The sequence below is a fragment of the Pleurodeles waltl genome, chromosome 8 (genome assembly GCF_031143425.1).
Source record: "Pleurodeles waltl isolate 20211129_DDA chromosome 8, aPleWal1.hap1.20221129, whole genome shotgun sequence".
Lineage (NCBI taxonomy): Eukaryota > Metazoa > Chordata > Amphibia > Caudata > Salamandridae > Pleurodeles > Pleurodeles waltl.
In genome coordinates this window covers 1,312,107,895-1,312,129,584 of record NC_090447.1, presented here as the reverse complement: position 1 = coordinate 1,312,129,584, position 21,690 = coordinate 1,312,107,895, and the positions used below count along the sequence as shown (strand labels likewise).

Sequence of the window (21,690 nt, the reverse complement as noted above, 5' to 3'; positions counted from 1 at the left end):
TCCTGCACTGGAGTTCGGTTCCTTCTGGTCCTGGGGACTGCGGGTGCAGTGATTGGTCCAGGCATTGGGTCCCTTGTTCCAGGCAGTTGCGGTCTGGGGGAGCCTCTGGATCCTTTTTGCATGCGTCGCTGTGGGCGTGCAGGGGGGTCGTCTCTGCAGTTACTGATGAGGTCGCAGTCGGCTGGGAGTCCTCTCTGCAGTGTTGGTTCTCTGGAGCTTGCGCCGGGGGCATCGGGTGCAGTGTGTGAAGTCTCATGCTTCCGGCGGGAAGAGTGAGTTCTTTAAAAGTTGCTACTTTGTTGCAAAGATTTTGCTGCTGTTCAACAGTGCCGCTGTTCTCTGAAGTTTCTTGATTCTTCAGGTTCAGGGCAGTGCTCTGAGGCTTCAGAGGTTGCTAGTCCCTGTCGGATGCGTCGCTGTACAGGTTATTTGAGTCTGGAGACAGGCTGGTAGGGCTGGGGCCAAGTCAGGTGTCTCCGTCACCTCTGCCGGGCTTTCAGGTCCGCAGTTCTTCTTCTTTGTTTAGGTTGCAGGAATCTGATTTCCTGGGTTCTGGGTTGCCCCTAAATACTAGATTTAGGGGTGTGTTTAGGTCAGGAGGGCAGTAGCCAATGGCTACTGTCCTGGAGGATGGCTACTCCCTCTTTGTGCCTTCTCCCTGAGGGGAGGGGGGGGCACATCCCTAATCCTATTGGGGGAATCCTCTGAACTCAAGATAAAGGTTTTCTAAAGGCAGGGGTAACCTCAGCTCAGGACACCTCAGGTGCTGTCCTGACTGGTGGGTGACTCCTCCTTGTTTTTCTCATTATCTCCTCCAGCCTTGCCGCCAAAAGTGGGGGCAGTGGCCGGAGGGGCTGGCATCTCCACTAGCTGGGGTGCTGTAACAAAAGGCATGAGCCTTTGTGGCTCACCACCAGATGTTACAGTTCCTGCAGGGGGAGGTGAGAAGCACCTCCAACCAGTGCAGGCTTTGTTTCTGTCCCCAGAGCACAAAGGCTGTCACCCCAGGGGGGCAGAAACTCGTCTCAGTGGCAGGCTAGCACAGACCAGGCAGTCCTGCACTGAAGGACTGAGTCAAATACAGGGGGCATCTTCTAAGATGCCCTCTGTGTGCATTTTGTAATAAATCCAACACTGGTATCAGTGTGGGTTTATTATTCTGAGAAGTTTGATACCAAACTTCCCAGTATTCATTGTAGCCATTATGGAGTTGTGGAGTTCGTTTTGACAAACTCCCAGACCATATACTTAATATGGCCACACTGTACTCACAATGTCTAAGAATGGACTTAGACACTGTAGGGTCATATTGCTCATGCAGCTATGCCCTCACCTGTGATATAGTGCACACAGCCTTAGGGCTGTAAGGCCTGCTAGAGGGGTGACTCACCTATGCCACAGGCAGTATTTTGTGTGCATGGCATCCTGAGGGGGGTGCCATGTCGCCTTTGCCTTTTTCTCCCCACCAACACATACAATCTGCTATGCAGTGTGCATGTGTTAGGTGAGGGGTCCTTTAGGGTAGCACAACACATGATGCAGCCCTTAGGGACCTTTCCTGGTCACAGGGCCCTTGGTACCACTTGTACCTTTTACAAGGACATCTGTGTGCCAGGTATGTGCCAATTGTGGAAATAATGGTTCATTTTGAAGAGAAAGAACACTGGTGCTGGGGCCTGGTTAGCAGGATCCCAGCACACTTCTCAGTCAAGTCTGCATCAATATAAGGCAAAAAGTGGAGATTAACTGCAACAAGGAGCCATTTTCCTACACAGGTGATGTCTGACAGACCCTTATGGACATGTCCTAACATGGCACCCGTCTCTTCGGAGACAAGGCGGACTTGGCGCTCGAGAGATTCCAAGAATCCCGGGCTATGGCTCGGTCCCTCAGCCTTTCACCTGCCCCTCATCCCCAACAGTCCACCTTTTGCCCTTTCGTGGCCAGGGAAGGGGCTCCCTGCCACCTCCATTTACCAGCTACTGTGCCACCCATGCTGTTCAGCACCTGCGTGGCCGGGGAGGCTGAATCCCGCAGGCTTGAAGGACAGGGAATTAGAGGTCTGCCCAGTCCACTCCCACCCCTGCTGCAGCCTCCAAGCCTTCCTAGTGTGTACCCCTATCCCGGGCCAGTTGGCAGCAGGATACACCATCACTTTCCCCACTGGGAATCCACCACTGCGAACAGGTGGGTTTTACAGATTGTCTGAAGGGGCAACTCCCTCCCCTTTGAGACTGCCCCTCCGGCTAGGCCTCCATCCTACGGCCACTTACTGGAGGATCATCTGGCACTTCTCTGTGAAGAAGTAGTGGCTCTCTTGGCCAAGGGAGCCATAGAGAGGGTCACTGCTCCAGAAGTAAGTTGTGGTTGATATTCGTGCTAATTTCTGGTGCCCAAAAAGTACAGGGGCTTACTTCCTATCCTAGACGTTCAGGCCCTCAATCTCTTACTCGAAAAAAAAGTTCAAAATGCTCACCCTAACTCAGGTCCTGTCTGCCTTGGACCCAGTAGACTGAATGGTAGCATTGGACTTGCAGGACGCTTATTTCCATATCCCTGTTGTAGGAAAATGCGACTGTTCGCATGGTCACCCCCCACGTTTTGCCTAGTGTTGAATCCAGCTTTGATTGGAAGTATCCTGGGACCCTGCTAACCAGGCCCCTGCACCAGTGTTCTTTCCCTACAACAGTACCTCTGTTTCCACAGTTGCAGTTAAGCCCCTTGTAAAAGGTACCCCTGGTACCAAGGGCCCTGTGGCCAGAGAAGGTCCCTAAGGGCAGCAGCAGGTATTATGCCTCTCTCCCGGACCCCTCACTCAGTGCATGCGCACTGCTTTGCAGCTTGTGTGTGCTGGTGGGGAGAAAAGGCAAAGTCGACATATCAGTCTCCTCAGAGTACCATGCCCACACACCAGTGTCTATGGTAATAGTAAATCACCCCTCTAGCAGGCCTTACAGCCCTAAGGCAGAGTGAATTATACCACAGGTGAGGGCATAGCTGCATGAGCACTATGTCCCTACGTGTGTAAATCAATTCTTAGACTTTGTAAGTGCAGGGTAGCCATACTGAGCATATGGTCTGGGAGTTTGTCATTACGAACTCCACAGCACCATAATGGCTTCACTGAATACTGGGAAGTTTGGTATCAAACCTGTCAGCACAATAAACCCACAGTGATGCCAGTATGGAATTTATTGAGAAATGTGCACGGGGAGATCTTCGAGATGCCCCCTGTGTGTTAGCTCTACTGCTAATGCAAGGCTGACCGGTCAGTGCCAGCCTGCCACTTCCAGACGAGTTTCTGACCACATGGGGTGGGTGTCTTTGTGCATTCTGTGGTCCGAGAGAAAGCCTGTCCTGGGTGGTGGTGGTTCACTCCTCCCCCTGCAGGAACTGTAACACCTGGCGGTGAGCCTCAAAGGCTCAAGCATGGTGTTACAGTGCCCCAGGGCACTCCAGCTAGTTGAGATGCCCGCCCCCCGGACACACCCCCCAGTTTTAGCGGCAAGTCCGGGGAGATAATGAGAAAAACAATAGTCACCCCCTTAGCCAGGTCCACCCCTATGGTGACCAGAGATGAAGTGACCCCCTCCTTGAGAAATCCTCCATCTTGCTTTGAAAGATTAGGACCAGTAGGGCTAGGGATGTGCTCCCCTTCCCAGATGGAGTGGGCACAAGGAGGGTGTAGCCACCCTCAGGGACAGTAGCCATTGGCTACTGTCCTCTAACCCTAACACACCCCTAAATGTAGTATTTAGGGGCGACCCTGAACCCAGATCATCATATTCTTGACGACCTCACAAGAAGGACTGCTGAGCTGAAAACCCCGTGGAGAAGAAAAGGAGACGACAGCTGACATTACCCCAGCCCTACCGGCCTGTCTCTTGCTTCAAAGACCCTGCAGCCGAAAAGCGACACATTCTACAACACCAGTGACCCCTGAGAAGCCTCCGATGGGCTGCCTGCATCACTTAATACCAAGAACTCCTGTGGGCAGCGGCTCTTCCCAAACAGAAGAAAAGACATCCATCTTTAAAGAGACTCCCACCTCACTCCTGAACCGTGAGTCCCCACTACCATGCACCCAAAGCCCCAGGCCAGTGTCTAGAGAAACCAGCTATCTAGAGAGGACCCCCAGGTGACTCCGATGACGTGTCCACCCTGGACTGACCTCTCTTCACCCCCACAACGACGCCTGCAGAGGGAACCCCGTGGACCCCCATGACTGCGACTGCCTGGGATGAAGCTATCCAACGCCTTTAGTAGAACTGCACCCGCAGCCCCCAGGTCCATGAGAAAACGACCACCATTGCAGCAACGACCAGCAGGCGGCCCTCACCCTTGCCCAGTCGGTGGCTTGCCTGAGACGCCCCCCTGTGTCCTGCCTGCAGCGACGAAGTGACCCCCGGATACCTCCATAGAGTTCTATTGAGAACCCGATGCCCTGTTTGCACACTGCACCTGGCTGCCCCCGTGCTGCTGAGGATGTGGTTTGTGTGCCTGCTTGAGGCCCCTCCAGTACTCCTCCAAACCCCCCTGGTCTGCCCTCTGACAACGCAGGTACTTAGCTGCAAGCAGACTGGAACCGGAGTACCCCCGTCTCCATAGGCGCCCATGTTATTTTGGGTCCTGTTTGACCTCTGCACCTGACCGGCCTTGTGTTGCTGGTGCTGGGTTTTTGGGGTTGCCTTGTGTAGGAGGCTGGCCTGGCTTATAGTGGGTACCTTGTGGTACTTAGACCTTGTGCCAGGTCCAGTAATCCCTTATTAGATAAGTAGTGTTCTAGCAGCTTAGGCTGATAGAGGTAGCTATAGCAGAGCAGCTTAGGCTGAACTAGGAGACATACAAAGCTCCTACTATACCACTTATATCATATAGCACTATATCATAAGAAACACAATAAGTTACTAAAAATAAAGGTACTTTATTTTAGTGACAATATGCCAAAAGTATCTCAGAGGATATACTCGTTTAGGAGGTAAGTAAAATACCTGATTTTGGTTTGTGAGTATATTTTGTGTAAGTAAACAGTTAGAAAAGTAGTGCAAACACTGTAGGACACAATAGAATGCAATAGGAGACAATAGGCCTAGGGGGCAACACACACCATATACTCCAAAAGTGGAATGCGAACCACGAATGGACCCCAGGCCTAGTGTAGTGTGTAGAGGGTCGCTGGGAGTGTAAGAAAACACTAAGGGTGTCCAAGATACCCCACCCCAAGACCCTGAAAAGTAGGAGTAAAGTTACCCTACTACCCCAGAAAGACAGTAAAGTTGAGATAGGGGATTTTGCAAAGGCAACAACTGACTGCAAAGCACTGAAGACGGATTCCTGGACCTGAGGACCTGCGAAGAAAGGGGAGCAAGTCCAAGAGTCACGCAAATGTCCAGGGGGACAGGAGCCCACTAAACCCCGGATGAAGAGCAAAAGGGCTGCCTCCGGGTGGAAGAAGCCGAAGATTCTGCAACAATGGAAGGTGCCAGGAACTTCTCCTTTGGTCAGAAGATGTTCCACGGCGTGCTGGAGGATGCAGAGTTGTTTACACGCAGAAAGACCGCAAACAAGCCTTGCTAGCTGCAAGAGTCAGGGCCCAGGAAGGACCAGGAGGTCATCCCTTGGAGGAGGAGACTGAGGGGGCGCTCAGCAACACAGAGAGCCCACGCAGAAGCAGGCAGCACCTGCAGAAGCACCTGAACAGGCGTTCAGAAGATCTGAGCACAGTGGTTGTCTCAGAATAACAGTAGAGGGTCCCACGAAGTCGGAGTCCAACTCGGCGAGTTGGGCAATGCAGGACGGAGTGCTGGGGACCTGGGCTAGGCTGTGCACAAAGGAAGTCTTGCAAAAGTGCACTAGCAGCTGCAGTTCACGCAGTACCCAGGATTACTGTCTGGCGTGGGGAGCCAAGGACTTAACTCCACCAAATTTGGACAGGGATGGCCACTGGACTGTCGGGGACACTTGGATCCAGCTCCTGTGTTCCAGGGACCACGCTCGTCAAGATGAGAGGGGACCCAGAGGACCGGTGATGCAGAAGTTTGGTGCCTGCATTATCAGGGGGAAGTTTCCGTCGACCCACAGGAGATTTCTTCTTTGCTTCCAGTGCAGGGTGGAGGCAGACAGCCCTCAGAGCATGCACCACCAGGAAACAGTCGAGAAAGGCGGCAGGATTAGGCCCTACAATGTTGCTGGTATTCGTCTTACTACTTTGTTGCGGTTTTGCATGCATCCTGGAGCAGTCAGCGGTCGATCTTTGGCAGAAGTCAAAGAGGGAAGTGCAGAGGAACTCTGGTGAACTCTTGCATTCATGTCTGGGGAGAAACCCACAGGAGAGACCCTAAATAGCCCTCAGAGGAGGATTGGCTACAGAGAAAGGTAAGCACCTATCAGGAGGGGTCTCTGACGTCACCTGCTGGCACTGGCCACTCAGAGGTGTCCATTGTGCCCTTAACTCGCCATCCAAGATGGCAGAGGTCTGGGACACACTGGAGGAGCTCTGGGCACATCCCCTTGGGAGGTGCAGGTCAGGGGAGTGGTCACTCCCCTTTCCTTTGTCCAGTTTCGTGCCAGAGCAGGGCTGGGTGAGATCCCTGAACCGGTGTAGACTGGCTGATGCAAGGAGGGCACCATCTGTGCCCTTCAAAGCGTTTCCAGAGGTCAGGAGAGGCTACTCCTCTCAGGACCTTAACACCTATTTCCAAAGGGAGAGCGTGTAACACCCTCTCTCAAAGGAAATCCTTTCTTCTGCCTTCCTGGGACTGGGCTGCCCAGGCCCCAGGGGGGCAGAAACCTGTCTGAGGGTTGGCAGCAGAGAAAACCCTGGAGAGTTAGTTTGGCCTTACCCGGGCTCTATGCTGGAGCCCTGGGGATGCATGGAATTGTCACCCCGAATACCAGAATGGTATTGGGGTGACAATTCCATGATCCTAGACATGTTACATGGCCATGTTCGGAGTTACCATTGTGATTCTACATATAGGTATTGACCTATATGTAGTGCACATGTGTAATGGTGTCCCCGCACTCACAAAGTCTGGGGAAATTGCCCTGAACAATGTGGGGGCACCTTGGCTAGTGCCAGGGTGCCCTCACACTAAGTAACTTTGCGCCTAACCTTCACTAAGTGAGGGTTAGACATATAGGTGACTTATAAGTTACTTAAGTGCAGTGTAAAATGGCTGTGAAATAACGTAAACGTTATTTCACTCAGGCTGCAGTGGCAGTCCTGTGTAAGAATTCTCTGAGCTCCCTATGGGTGGCAAAAGAGATGCTGCAGCCCATAGGGATCTCCTGGAACCCCAATACCCTCTGTACCTAGGTACCATATACAAGGGAATTATAAGGGTGTTCCAGTGTGCCAATGAGAATTGGTAAAGTTAGTCACTTGCCTGCAGTGAAAGTTTTAAAAGCAGATCGAGCATAAACACTGAGGTTCTGATTAGCAGAACCTCAGTGGTACAGTTAGGCACCACACAGGGAACACATACAGGGCACACTTTGAGCACTGGGGTCCTGGCTAGCAGGATCCCAGTGACACAGGCAAAAACAAACATACATACAAGTAAAAATGGGGTTACATGCCAGGAAAGATGGTACTTTCCTACACTTTGAACCCCCAACGTTGGGCTACCTATGCCCTGGAGACTGAACCCTAAGTGTGGTACTTACCTCTGAAAATGTAGTGTACTTACCTCCCCCAGGAACTGTTGAAAATTGCCTCATGTCCACTTTTAAAATAGCTTTTTGCCATTTCAAAGAAATCTGTGTACAATATTGATTCTATTGAAAGTCCCAAGTATTAAATACTTACCTGCTAAATGAATCTTGTGGTTCTAAAAATAAATTAAAAAAATTATATTTTTCTATAAAAACCTATTGACCTGCAGTACCACAAATAGGGCATTAGTATTATCTATTGTTGCCTCTGTCAAGCCTCTTGGGGAAGCCCTGGACTCTGTGCACACTATATCTCATTTTGATATAATTTATACAGAGCCAGCTTCCTACACCTGTCATGCCTGCCCACAGATGTTGCCTACGATTTGTGGTAGGTGACGAGAACTTTTAATTTACCGGGCTTCCCATCTGCTTACCAGCGCCCCTCGGGTGTTCACGAAAGTGATTGCTGTGGTTGCAACTCATCTGCGCAGGTTGGGGGTTTCAGTCTTCCTCTTCCTCGACGGCTGGCTGTGGAAGGTGGACACACCCCAGAACGTTGTCTCCCACCTTGAGACTACGGAGATCCTCCTGCACATGCTGGGTTTCACTATAAACGTGCTGAAGTCACACCCTGACTCCCTCTCAGATGCTCCTTTTTATCAGAGCTGTTCTGGACACAGTGCAGTTTAGGGCCTATCGTTCCGAAAAGCGAGTCCAGGATATTCAGGCTATGTTTCAGATATTTCAACCTCTATCCAGGGTTTAAGTGAGAGCGACTCTGAGGCTGCTGGGCCTACTGCATCCTGCTAGCAAAACATGCCAGATGGCATATGCAGACTCTGCAGTGGGGCTTGATTTTCTAGTGTGCGCAGCATCATGGGAATCTCGCTGACATGGTCCTGATCTCAGAGGGCAGTGCGAAAGACTTGCAGTAGTGGTTTTCGATTCATGATTGGGTCAATGGCAGATCTCTCTCCCTTCCCCAACCAGATCTGACAGTAGTGACAGATGTCATTCCAGGGATGGGGTGACCAAATGTGAGAGGTGGAGATCAGAGGTCTGGACTCCACATCAATCTTTTGGCGCTCAGACGATCAGGCTTGCATTAAAAGCATTCCTTTTCTCAAAGTGGTGCAGGTGTTCGGAGATAACACTACTTCCATGTTTTACTGCAACAAACAGGGCAGAGTGGTATCCTGGACCCTTTGTCAGGAGGCTCTGCGCATCTGAACATGGCTGTCACATCAGGGCATTACTCCGGTGGTTCATCATCTGGCGGGCTCTCTGAACATCAGAGCAGACAAACTCAGCTGTCTATGCATATCCGATCACAAATGGCATCTCCATCCGGAGGTGGTGCAAGGTCTCTTTCAGCAGTGGGGAGAGCCTTGGTTAGCTCTGTGTGCCTCTTCGGAAAATGCACAATGTCAGCTGTTTTGGGCATTGGAGTTTCCAAGGGGGCACTCGCTGAGGCGACTCTTTAAGTCTCGAGTCGAACTCCGGCCTCCTTTACACTTTTCCACCTATACCACTTCTGTCCAGAGTTCTGAAGAAGATCAAGAACTACTGGACCCAAGTAATCCTGGTGGCTCCGGACTAGGCACGGAGTGTATGGTATCCAGAGCTACTGAGTGGCCACAGATCCTCCAGTCAAACTGTCCTTTCGGGAGGTTCTTCTGTTGCAACGGGAGACAGTTCTCCACCCGAACCTGTCCAACCTTCACCTTCATGTGTGGAGATTGAGTGGCAGCATTTGATGGCTTTTGCCCTTCCACCCGAAGTCTGTAATGTTATCTTGGCGGCCAGGCGGCCCTCCACCAAAATGCTATATGCCTGTTGTTGGCATAAATTTGTGGCTTGGTGTACCAACAAGTCTGTTGATCCCCATCTCTGCTCCTCTGTCTGAGGTTCTTGTTCATCCTTTCATTAGCCCAGCAGGGCTCTCCTTTGGGCACCCTTAAAGGTTACTTGTCGGCTATCTCAGCTTTTCTTAGATTGCCTGATCAACCTTCCTGTTAGAAATTGGATCTTTAATTGGCAGAGGTGTACACTCCTGTCCAAGTAGGGACTTCAATCCTAGTCAGGGCAAGTCACACAGAATCCAAATTATCCTGTGCCCACCCTCTGGTAGCTTTGCAGTGAGGCTTAATTTAGAATGCAACGGGTAAAGTATTTGTGCATTAAATCATGCAATAACACAGTGAGTACACTGCAAAAAGACACTACACAGGTTTAGAAAAATAAAAGATATTTATCTGATTAAATTAAGGTGCAAAATGATCAAGATTTGATAATCCTCAACAATTCTCTTGCAAGCACAAAGTACCTGGTTTGCGTCAAAATTACACACACGAAGACCACAGAGGAGGAGATGCGTGGAAAAAGGTAGGTGTGCGTCAGATTTCCGGGGCGCAGACAGACGATGTGTCAATTCTTTTCCACGCGGCAAGGGCTTTACGTTGAATTCCAGCACGCATATTTGAATCCTCTTTGCGATGTTGGGGTCTTTTGACGCCCTTGGACGATGCATGGAAACCCTGGGCGCACCCTGGGCGTGCGGAATGAAGTCACAGCTGTTGTACCGATCCGGTGGGTGATGCGGTGGAATTTCTGCCATACGGTTTGTGCTGGGTCTATTCTGCTCGCTGGAAGTCGGGCTGCGTCGTTCCGGTTCAGCGATGCGTCAAGCTGGCAGGCTGTGCATCGAAGTTACGATCACAACTTTGGCGCTTCATCGATCTCCACTTGGGGAGCCGGGCTGCATTGTTCAGCAATGCAGTAATTTTCTCACCGCTGGAAAGACGGTGCATATATTCCGGCAGGCTGTGCATCGATTTTCGCCGCAGAAGGATTTTCTTTACATAGAGACTTCAGGAACAGGAGGCAAGCTCAATCCAAGCCCCTGGAGAGCACTTCACAGCAGATCCAGAGGCCAGCAAGGCAGCAGTCCTTTGCAGCAAAGCAGTCCAGGTGAATCCTTTGGCAGCCAGGCAGCATCTCTTGGCAGGTTCCAGGTTCGGGCGCAGTGTGTCTGTCCTAAGAGGTCTTACTTGGTAGGATCTGGGACCCTCTTTATATATCCAAGAGTGCCTTTGAAGTTAGTGAGACTTCAAAGAGTGATTTTGAACTGCACAAGGTCCCCTTTGAACTCGGGTCTGCCAGGGTCCCAGTAGGGGGCGTGGCAGTCCATTGTGGGAGGGCAGGCCACTGTCCTTTCAGATGTGTCAGGCACTCCACCCTTCCAACCTAGGAAGACCCATTCAGTATGCAGATGCATGCTGGTGTGACTGAGCATCCTGTGTTTGTGGTTGTGTGGGTGAAATGCACAAGGGAGCTGTCAACCAACCCAGCCCAGATGTGGATTGGAGACAGTCTGTGAGGCACAGAAGGAGAAATGCTCACTTTCTAAAAGTGGTTTTCTAACATTGTAATAGCAAATCTAACTTCACCAGTCAGCAGGATTTTGTATTACCATTCTGGCCATACTAAATATGACCTGTTTACCCCTTTCTAATCAGAATTTGTAAGGAAATGCCTTACTTGGCATGGTTACCCCCTGACTTTTTGCCTTTTGTTGATGCCAGTTATGATTGAAAGTGTGCTGGGACCCTGCTAACCAGGCCCCAGCACCAGTGTTCTTTCCCTAAACTGTACCTTTTTCCCACAATTGGCAGAGCCCTGGCACACAAGTACCTTGTAAATGGTACCCCCGGTACCCAGGGCCCTGTTGCCAGGGGAGGTCTCTAAGGGCTGCAGCATGTCTTATGCCACCGTGGGGACCCCTCACACAGCACATACACACTGCCTCACAGCTTGTGTGTGCTGGTGGGGACAAAATGACTAAGTCGACACAGCACTCCCCTCAGTGCCATGCCAACCTCACACTGCCTGTGGCATAGGTAAGTCACCCCTCTAGCAGATCTTACAGCCCTAAGACAGGGTGCACTATACCCCAGGTGGGGGCATATGTGCATGAGCACTATGCCCATACAGTGTCTAAGCAAAACTTTGGACATTGTAAGTGCAGGGTAGCCATAAAGAGTATATGGTCTGGGAGGTTGTCGGACACGAGCTCAACAGTTCCATAATGGCTATACTGAAATCTGGGAAGTTTGGTATCAAACTTCTCAGCACAATAAATGCACACTGATGCCAGTGTGGAATTTATTGTACAATGCACCCAGAGGGCATCTTAGAGATGTCCCCTGAATACCAGTCCGACTCCTAGTGCTAGGCTGACCAGTTTCTGCCAGCCTGCCACAACCAGACGAGTTGCTGGCCACATGAGGAGAGTGCCTTGTCACTCTGTGGCCAGGAACAAAGCCTGTACTGGGTGGAGGTGCTTCTCACCTCCCACTACCGGAACTGTAACACCTGGCTGTGAGCCTCAAAGGCTCATGCCTTTTGTTACAGCACCCCAGGGCATCCCAGCTAGTGGAGATGTCTTCCCCTCCGGCCACTGTCCCCACTTTTGGCGGCAAGGCTGGAGGAGATCATTAGAAAAACAAGGAGGAGTTACCCACCAGTCAGGACAGCCCCTAAGGTGTCCTGAGCTGAAGTGACCCCGGCCTTTAGAAATCCTCCATCTTAAGTTTGGAGGATTCCTCCTATAGGATTAGGGATGTGTCCCCATCCCCTCAGGAAGGAGGCACAAAGAAGGTGTAGCCACCCTCCAGGACAGTAGCTATTGGCTACTGCCCTCCTGACCCAAACCCTAAGGGCACCCCAGAACCCAGGAAATCAGATTCCTGCAGCCTGAAACAAGAAGGACTGCTGACCTGAAAGCCCTGCAGAGACGACGAAGATGACAACTGCTTTAGCCCCAGCCCTACCGGCCTGTCTCCTGACTCGAAGAAAACTGCAACAGCAACGCATCTGACATGGACCAGTGACCTCTGAAGCCTCAGAGGACTGCCCTGAACCAAAGGACCAAGAAACTCCCTTGAACAGCGGCTCTGTTCAACAACAGCAACAACTTTCTTGCAACTTTTAAAGACCTCACTCTTCCCACCGGAAGCGTGAGACTTCACCCTCTGCAGCCGACACCCCCGTCTCGAGCTCCAGAGAACCAACCCTACAGGAGGTCTTCCATGCGACTGCGACCTTGTGAGTAGCCTGAGGTGACCTCCCTGGTCCCCCCACACCGACACATGCAGAGAGAATCCAGAGGCTCCCCCTGACCGCGACTGCCTGAAACAAGGAACCCAATGCCTGGACCAAGCACTGCACCCTCAGCGACCGGACCAGAAGGAACCGAACCTCAGTGTAGGAGTGACCATCAGGCGACCCTCTGCCTAGCCTAGTTGGTGGCTGGCCCGTGAAGCCCCTCCTGTGCCCTGCCTGCACCGCTAGAGTGACCCCTGGGTCCCTCCATTGTTTCTAATACACAACCCGACACCTGCTTTGCACACTGCACCCGGCCGCCCCTGTGCCGCTGAGGGTGTGTTTTGTGTCCCTCCCAGTGCTCTACAAAACCCACCTGGTCTGCCCTTCGAGGACGCGGGTACTTACCTGCTGGCAGACTGGAACCGGAGCACCCCTGTTCTTCATAGGCGCCTATGTGTTTTGGGCACCTCTTTGACCTCTGCACCTGACCGGTCCTGAGCTGCTGGTGTGGTAACTTTGGGGTTGCCTTGAACCCCCAACGTTGGGCTGTCTATGCCCAGGAACTTGAACTTGTAAGTGTCTTACTTACCTGAAAAACTAACCATTACTTACCTCTCCCAGGAACTGTTGATTTTTGCACTGTGTCCACTTTTACAATAGCCTATTGTCATTTTTACTAAAACTGTGTATGCCATTGCTCTAATTCAAAGTTCCTAACTTAACTGTGTGGAGTACCTTGTATTTTTTGTATTTACTTCAAATCTTGAACTTGTGGTTCTAAAAATAAATTAAGAAAGGATATTTTTCTATATAAAAACCTATTGGCCTGGAGTTATGTATATGAGTGTGTTCCTCATTTATTGCCTGTGTGTGTACAACAAATGCTTAACACTACCCTCTGATAAGCCTACTGCTCGACCACACTACCACAAAATAGAGCATTAGAATTATCTAATTTTGCCACTATCTTACCTCTAAGGGGAACCCTTGGACTTGTGCACACTATTTCTTACTTTGAGATAGTATATATAAAACCAACTTCCTACCCTATCTGGGTGCCACTAAATGCTAGATTTAGGGGCGTTACTGGGGTCAGTAGCCAATGGCCACTGTCCCTGAGGGTGGCTACACCCTGCCTGTGCCAAATTCCTTTGGGGATGGGGCACACTCCTAACCCTATTGGTCCCTATCCTCCAAACAAAGATGGAGGATTCTGCAAGGAGGCGGTCTTCAGCTCTGGACACCTTACGGATGGTCTCAGCTGAAGTGGTCACTCCTTGTTTTTCCTTATTTTCCCACCAGACTTCCAACAACAAGTGAGCTTTATCCGGTGGGCAGGCATCTCCACTAGCTGGAGTGCCCTGGGGCAATGTAACAGGAGGCCTGGGCCTTTGAATCTCATCGCCAGGTTTTACAGTTCCTGCAGGGGGAGGTTTTGAAGCACCTCCATCCAGTGCAGGCTTTGTTTCTGGCCTCAGAGAGCACAAAGGCTCTCACTCCATGAGGTCAGAAACTTGTCTGTGCACAGACTGGCCAGTCCTACACTAGAAATTTCTCTAAAATACAGGGGACCTCACTAAGATGCTCTCTGGGCGCATTCTTCAGTATATCAAACAGTTATATCAGTGTAGGTTTATTGTGCTGAGATGTTTGATACCAAACTTCCCAGACATCAGTGAAGCCATCATGGAGCTGTGGCATTCGTAATGTCAAACATTTAGCCCATGTACATTGTATGGCCACACTGCACTTACAATGTCTAAGAATGGACTTAGCTGTATGAGCAATATGCCCCTACAGTGTCAATGCCCTCACCTGTGGTATAGTACACCCTGTCTTAGGGCTGTAAGGCCTATAGGAAGCTGGCCTGGTGTGTGGTGAGCACTTTTTGGTGTAATCACATTGTACCAGATCTACGTATCGCTTATTAGTGAAGTTTAGTCACTGTCTAGGAAGCCAGGGCTCTCTAGCGGTAGCTGTGAATGAGCAGCCAAGACTTAGCTAAGAGACGTGCAAAGCTTATTCAATACTATTACAGTTACACAGCTCTTAAACACATGAAAAAAACACAGTGTTACAAAAATAGGTACTTTATTATAGTAACTCGACACTAGAATACTTATAGGCAGTTCCCTCCAACTGGAGGCAAGTACACACTAATTGTAGAAAAGTGCCCCTTTTGGCATGGTTATCCCCTTCCCCTCCACTTTTTGCCTGATATTGATGCTAACTTGATTGTGTTCTGGGATCCTGCTAACCAGGCCCCAATACCAGTGTTCTTTCCATAAAAACGTACCCTGGTTCCCAGAAATGTCACACCCCTGGCACCCGGCTAAGTCCCTTGTAAAAGCAATTTGACATATACTTTAAGGGAAAGAGCATCAGTACTGGGGCCTGGTTAGAAAGCCTCAGTACATTAAGAGGTCATAAACCACAGCATCTGACTGCAAAAAGTGTGGAGCGACCATCTAAAAAGGGGCACTTTACAACAAACATCTTGTATTAATAAACTTCACTGATTCCATTGACAAATTTATTAATGGATGCACCCAGAGGGCACCTTAGAGTTGCTCAACTTGTGCAGCCACCATAGACTCTTTTCTGAGCTCCTGAGGTGAGAGCCTATGCTTTTGGCTTAAAATCGTCCCTGGTCACAACTCTCTCGACAAACGAAACAGAGACTTGTCCTGCAAGCTGGAGAACTACTAAAGCCTTGGGTAGCCTGACAGTACTTCAAAAATCGCCGCCAATCTCCCCTGGAGTAGAGGAGCTTCTTCCCTACAGTGTGCAGGCACCGACCAGCAGACTCCGGTCAACCGCCTTGAAGCTCCCTGGCCTGACCAATGCTGCAGAGAAGAAGGTACTCGTGCTTTGAAGGACCAGATCTGTCTGCTCACCATGTGTGAAGGCACCAGGACCAACTGGAGCCATGCAGCACCAGCCACCGTGGTACCGTATGCCATGCACCAAGCACCAAAAGAGTCCATTCTGGATTCCCACTGCACCAAGACCGAGCAGCTCCTAAGGGACGTCCGCATCACTGAGACCCACTTGATCGACCCTTCTCATGCCAGACGTGCAACTTCATCTGCGCTCAAGCGACCAAGCACCACAACAATGCCACCCACCTCAACCACCTCAGCTGCATCCTCCTTAACACCCGCGCCGTCCACAAGCACGCCGTCTAACTCTGGGACCTGCTCACATGAACCTTCCAAGACATTGCCTTCCTCACCGAGACCTGGATGAACCCCTCATTGGAACCCGACATCGCCATAGCCATCCCAGAGGGCTACAAAATCACCTGAAGAGAGACCGCACCTACAAACCAGGACGAGGAATCGCCTTAATCCACAGGAGCTCCATCAGGATTTCAACCAACACCCATGACGCCCTAGATACCGCTGAAGTCCTGCACTTCCAGATATATGTCAACGCCAACACCACCCTGAGAGGGACTCTAGTTTATAGACCCCCGGGCCCCTGCCCACAATTCTGCGATGCCGTAGCCGACACACTCAGCACCCACCCTTGCCTCCACGGACTATATGCTCCTCGGTGACCTGAATTTTCACCTGGAGAACACGTCAACGGCAACTCCTCAACCCTACTGGACAACCTCGCCAACCTCGGCCTCAAGCAACTTGTCACCATGCGTACCCACTCAGCCGACCACACACTCAAACACCATCTTTTCCACCAGCAGCCACCTCACCTTCACCCACACCACCGAACTCCACTGGACCGACCACCACTGTGTACATTTTTCCTTCCAGAATCCCACCACCAACAGCATTGAATCCCTCACCGCAAGTGGAACAAGATCTCCAAGGAACAACTAATCTCCAACCTCGCCCACGCCCCACCACCAGCGACCCCAACACCGCCGCCCTCAATGTCAAGCAATAGCTCGACGACTGTGCCAACACCCTTGCCCCACTCAGGAAAACCACCAACACCCACACCAACAAAAAAAGCTCCCTGGTTCACCTCAAACCTTCAGGCCTCCAAACGAGAATGCCGAAAAGCCGAGAAGATCTGGTGCCAAGAACAAACTGAAAGCAACCACGCTGCGCTCAAATCCACGATCCGCAAATATCACCAGCTCATCCGGACCACCACAAGATCTTTCTACAAAGAACGAATTGACAACGCACACAACAGCAAGGAGCTCCGTAAGCATCATCAAGGAACTCACCAACCCCAATTCCTTCTCTGCCGACCCCGCCACTCACAAGACCTCTGCGACTCCCTTGCCACCTTTTTTCACTGCAAGATCACAGACATCCATGGCAGCTACGCACTGCCGTCCACCACCACCACTGCCAAGGCCGACTCCAACGCACCCATCCACACCAACATCCTGAGTGCCTGGACCCCCACTAGTGATGAGGAAACCACCATGAGCACCATCCACTCCGGTTCACCCACCGACCCCTGCCCCCATCACATCTTCAATAAAGCCAGCCAAATCATTGCTTCCCAGCTCCGGACCATCATCAACAGCGCCTTCGAGACGGCCATCTTCCCGGAGAGCTGGAAACACACTGAAGTCAACGTCCTGCTCATAAAGCCCAAAGCCGACCCCGAAGATCTCAAAAACTACCGGCCCATCTCCCTACTCCCCTACCCTGGGAAGGTCATCAAGAAGATAGTCAACAACCAACTATCTCATTTCTTGGAGGACAACAGCCTACTCGACATCTCCTAGTCCGGCTTCCGCAAGAACCACATCACAGAGACCACCCTTATCGCTTGCACCGACGACATCAGGAGCAGGCTCGACAAAGGTGAAACCGTTGTCCTCATCCTCCTTCACCTTTCCGCAGCCTTCTCCATCTGTCACCACACCCTTTGCCCACGCCTCCACGACGCCAGAATCCGCCACAAAGCACTGGATTGGCTTACATCCATCCTATCTGGCAGAACCCAGAGAGTCCACCTCCCCCCGTTTCTGTCAAACGCCTCCAAGACCATCTGTGGAGTCCCCCCCGGGATCCTCCCTCAGCCCCACCCTCATCAATGTCTACATGGTACCGCTCCCCAACATCGTCCGATCTCACAGCCTTAACATCGTCTCCTACGCGTACGACACCCAGCTCATCCTCTCTCTCATGAAGAACCCCACATCCTCCAAGAGCAACCTCCACACCGGCCTTCATGCCATCGCCAAATGGATGGAGACAAGCCGCCTCAAACTGAACTCGGAGAAGACCGAGATCATCATCTTGGGCTCCAACAGATCAGGATGGGACAACTCCTGGTGGCCTTCCACTCTAAGATCTGCCCCAATGCCCACCACCCACACATGCAACCTCTGCTTCATACTGGACTCATCGCTCTCTATGACCGATCAAGTCAACGCCATCACATCCTCATGCTTAACACCCGTTGCATGCTTCGCAAGACCTTCAGATGGATCCCCGTTGAAACCAGAAGAACAGTCACCCACGCCCTCGTTAGCAGCAGACTGGACGACGGCAACGCTCTCTATGCGGGAACAACGGCCAAGCTCCAGAGGAAACTTCAGCGCATCCAGAACGCCTCAGCACGACTCATCTTCAACCTCCCTCACCACAAACACATCTTAGCCCGCCTCAGAGACATCCACTGGCTTTCCGTCAACAAGAGGATTATCTACAAACTCCTGATCCACGCTCCCAAGGCTCTCCACGACGCCAGACCTGCCTACCCCAGCGAGCGTCTCAACTTCCACATCCTGACACGCCAGCTCCGCTCCGTCAACCTCACAACCGTCCCCTGCATTCACCGTACCACAACCGGCGGCAGATCCTTCTCCAACCTTGCCGCCAAAACCTGGAACTCCTTCCCCGTCAAACTACGCCTGACCCAGGACCTCCTGACCTTCAGGAAGCACCTCAAGGCCTGGCTCTTCGAGCAGTATCACCCCCTTCCTCCTTCCCCCAAGCGCCTTGAGACCCTTCCGGGTGAGTAGCACTCTTAACAAATTACTGACTGATTGATCAGTGACCTAGTTGTCCTCATCTTGTTCCTGCCAGCTGTTTGCCCCTAACCACGAGGAGTATCTTTGCGCACCAGCCCATCTGTCCTAACGAGACTGCAGCTGAGCCTCCTGGTCTGTGTTCTGAAGAACTGACTGTGCCCCTTTGTTCCAAGACCCCTTGCGACTCCAGCCACACTTTAAGAGCTCTCAGACTGTTCCCAAAGTCCCCCTGTGCAGTCTATTTCCAGGTGCCCCCCTTTCACCATAGCGCACCCAGCTACAACCTCAATAGCACCCTGCTCCCGAAGAAACTCTGGAAGTTGCTGAAGAACTGCTGGGAGGTTTTATTTTTTATTTTTTATTTTTTTATCTTGGCCCACTAGAACTTTAAACTCTGAAGGTCCACCTCTGAAACCGTATGTAACTATGGTTATAAATCTCAGATTTTTCCTTCCATAGAATTGCATTTTGCGTAAAAGCACACAGGTTTGAATCTTTTACGGATCCAGCTTTATGCTTGGGACATTCTAAAGATGATGTGAGGGAAAGGTCTTTGATGTGAGGGAAAGGTCTCTCATAACCCGTTTCCGTTTGGGGATCATCAGAAGTAACCTGTGTTTCCCGTTAGGTCAGTATGGGGACAAATGTATTAGACCCTGCCCCTGTGATGGGGTGTCCCAACACACCTTGCCCCATTTTACTTTGTTTTGTGTTTTTTATGCACCATTCAGAACTAGTTTTTTATTACCTCTCCTAAGGCCTGAGGGTTTTGTGCAATATCGTCCTGCTTTTATGTGGCTGCAGATGGCCTCAGATGTATTGGTGTGGAAGGGGCTGGGGTCATTCCTGAAGGGAGCTATTACTTGGCGTAACAAAGTAGAGTTTTTAGAATGAATCTTTTTATTTTATTGTTTTTATGCATGTGGTTATATATGTTTTTATTTCTGATGGGTGTTCTTATTATTTATGGTTTTATTGCTAATTTAAAAAAAATGTATTGGAGATTATTTATTGTAATGGATGAATTTTTTTCATACCGAATAAAAGTATATGTACAAAGATGAGTAATCAGTGGTTAGATAGAATATTCACGAGAAAGAATGTTATCAAAGAAAAGTAACTTGTTCAGGTGGTGGGTATTTTTTCTATATCCAGGTTCCTCCCCAAATGTGCATGGCTGCTTCCCTGATCTGAACAGTGGTTACTATGCTGAATATGAGGTGCTGTGTACTAAATTCCCCCTGAATTAGGCTTGTCTCACCCATTTAAGGGTCTTGTGGTAAAAATGGCAATTTCTGAAGTCTGCAGGGTAGTGCCAAAAATGTTTATCTGAAGTCACACCAGGGGTAGTGTTGGAACAAATTTTGAGATATTGTTCTACAAGTTGGAACAGGAGATCTATTGAAAACTTGTATGGATCCTGACTGCCCCTGTAGGCAATTTATGAGGTGAGAGCTCTGCAGATAAACAGAGTATTCACCAGAAAGGTTATTACTGTAGCTAGCCTTTTGTTCAATCTTGATTATTGACTACACATGCTTTTATCTCCAAAACATGCATGTTTGAGGGATGAACTGGTTGATTGTTTAGCATAGAAGCCCCCCACCAACGTGCACGTATGATGTAGTGTTTGTTAACTTATTTAATTGTAATAAAAATGTTTCAACTCACAATAGTGGAGGTCATTGTCAAGAATAGAACACATCTTATTTTGTAAGTGTTAGTATTTTCCTTTTATATGTTTAATTCGAAACGCCAATATTTAGTCGTTTATTTGAGCTTTCTGTTTTTCTCATGCAGAGGTAATTTTCCTGGAGCAGGTGGAGATACTAGACAAGTTGTTAGTGATCACTGTTATCCAGCTTCATTGGCAAACTGGGATACCTACTTGTCTCTGAATGATGTATTTTGTGCACCTGTAAAACATTTTAAAATAGATTCGCCGATTCCTCGAGATGCTTCTGCTACCCGTGCACTGTTCAACACTAAACCTAAAGAACCTATTTTGTCATTGTTCCAAAAAAGTTCTACGCCTGTATCTCATAGTTCATCATCTCCTGATGTGATTATTGAAGAAATTATTGACGAGGATGGTGAAAGTAAGTTTAAGAATTTTTACTATGTTTCATACAATGGACACATCAGTAATGAAAATTGTATCACTCTCTTTACTGATCCTATCATTCTTTTTTATGCCCATTATTTTTAAAATTAAATACCCACATGCATTTTAAATTTGACCTATCCAATAAAATAAATGTAAATCTGTAATTGAGAGGATACAATTAGAATGAGTGTTTATTTTTATTCTGTTGATAGATATGCAGCCCAAATGCATCAGTGGTCTCCCAAAAAAACTCAAGAATACCCTGACCAAATCAACAACCCATTCCCATCTTGACAAACGAGCAGGTATGTAATCCTTACCATTTCAACCTCTTGTAATTGTTGTTGCTTTTTTAATGAATGCTCTTCAGTAACTAGTTTTAAAGTCAAAGTAAAAATGTGTAATGTCTTCATGAAGTAGCAGCTGGCACAAATGGGTTGTCAAGACTAACTAAAGCCAGTGACGCCAACAGGAGTAGAAATGAATCTCCCAACATCCCTACACTACTACACTCGCCAGAACCTTCTCTGAATTCTAACTCTATGCACATGGGAGATGGGAGGGAGGGAAGAAAAAAGACTGCCTCAGATAATCTAGTTCCCCTACTCCCTCTGTATGGAAGCATTCTTTATGGCATGGTTCGCCCCCCACATTCTACCTGGTATCTAATTTAATTTTGACTGAAAGTGCAGTGGATTCCTGCCGACTAGGTCCCCAGTGCCAGATCCCTTTCCCAAAAACTGCAGAGTTGTTTCCCCAACTGACAAAACCTCTAGTACCATCTGGGGCACTAAAGACGGTCCCTCAGGGCTGCAACACAAACTGTGGTACCCTAAGGAACCCTCCCCAAGCT

At 49.8% G+C, this 21,690-nt stretch overlaps 1 protein-coding gene across 1 annotated transcript in view; it reads left to right on the top strand.

The window, feature by feature from the left end:
* The window catches only part of RNF17 (ring finger protein 17), a 1,983,649-nt gene that overhangs the window by 543,342 nt on the left and 1,418,617 nt on the right, over positions 1 to 21,690 (top strand). Inside the window, exons 13-14 of the mRNA XM_069202301.1 lie at positions 20,531 to 20,829; positions 21,050 to 21,142. Of these exons, the coding sequence (XP_069058402.1) occupies positions 20,531 to 20,829; positions 21,050 to 21,142 (392 nt within the window). The remainder of the gene's footprint in view (positions 1 to 20,530; positions 20,830 to 21,049; positions 21,143 to 21,690) is intronic.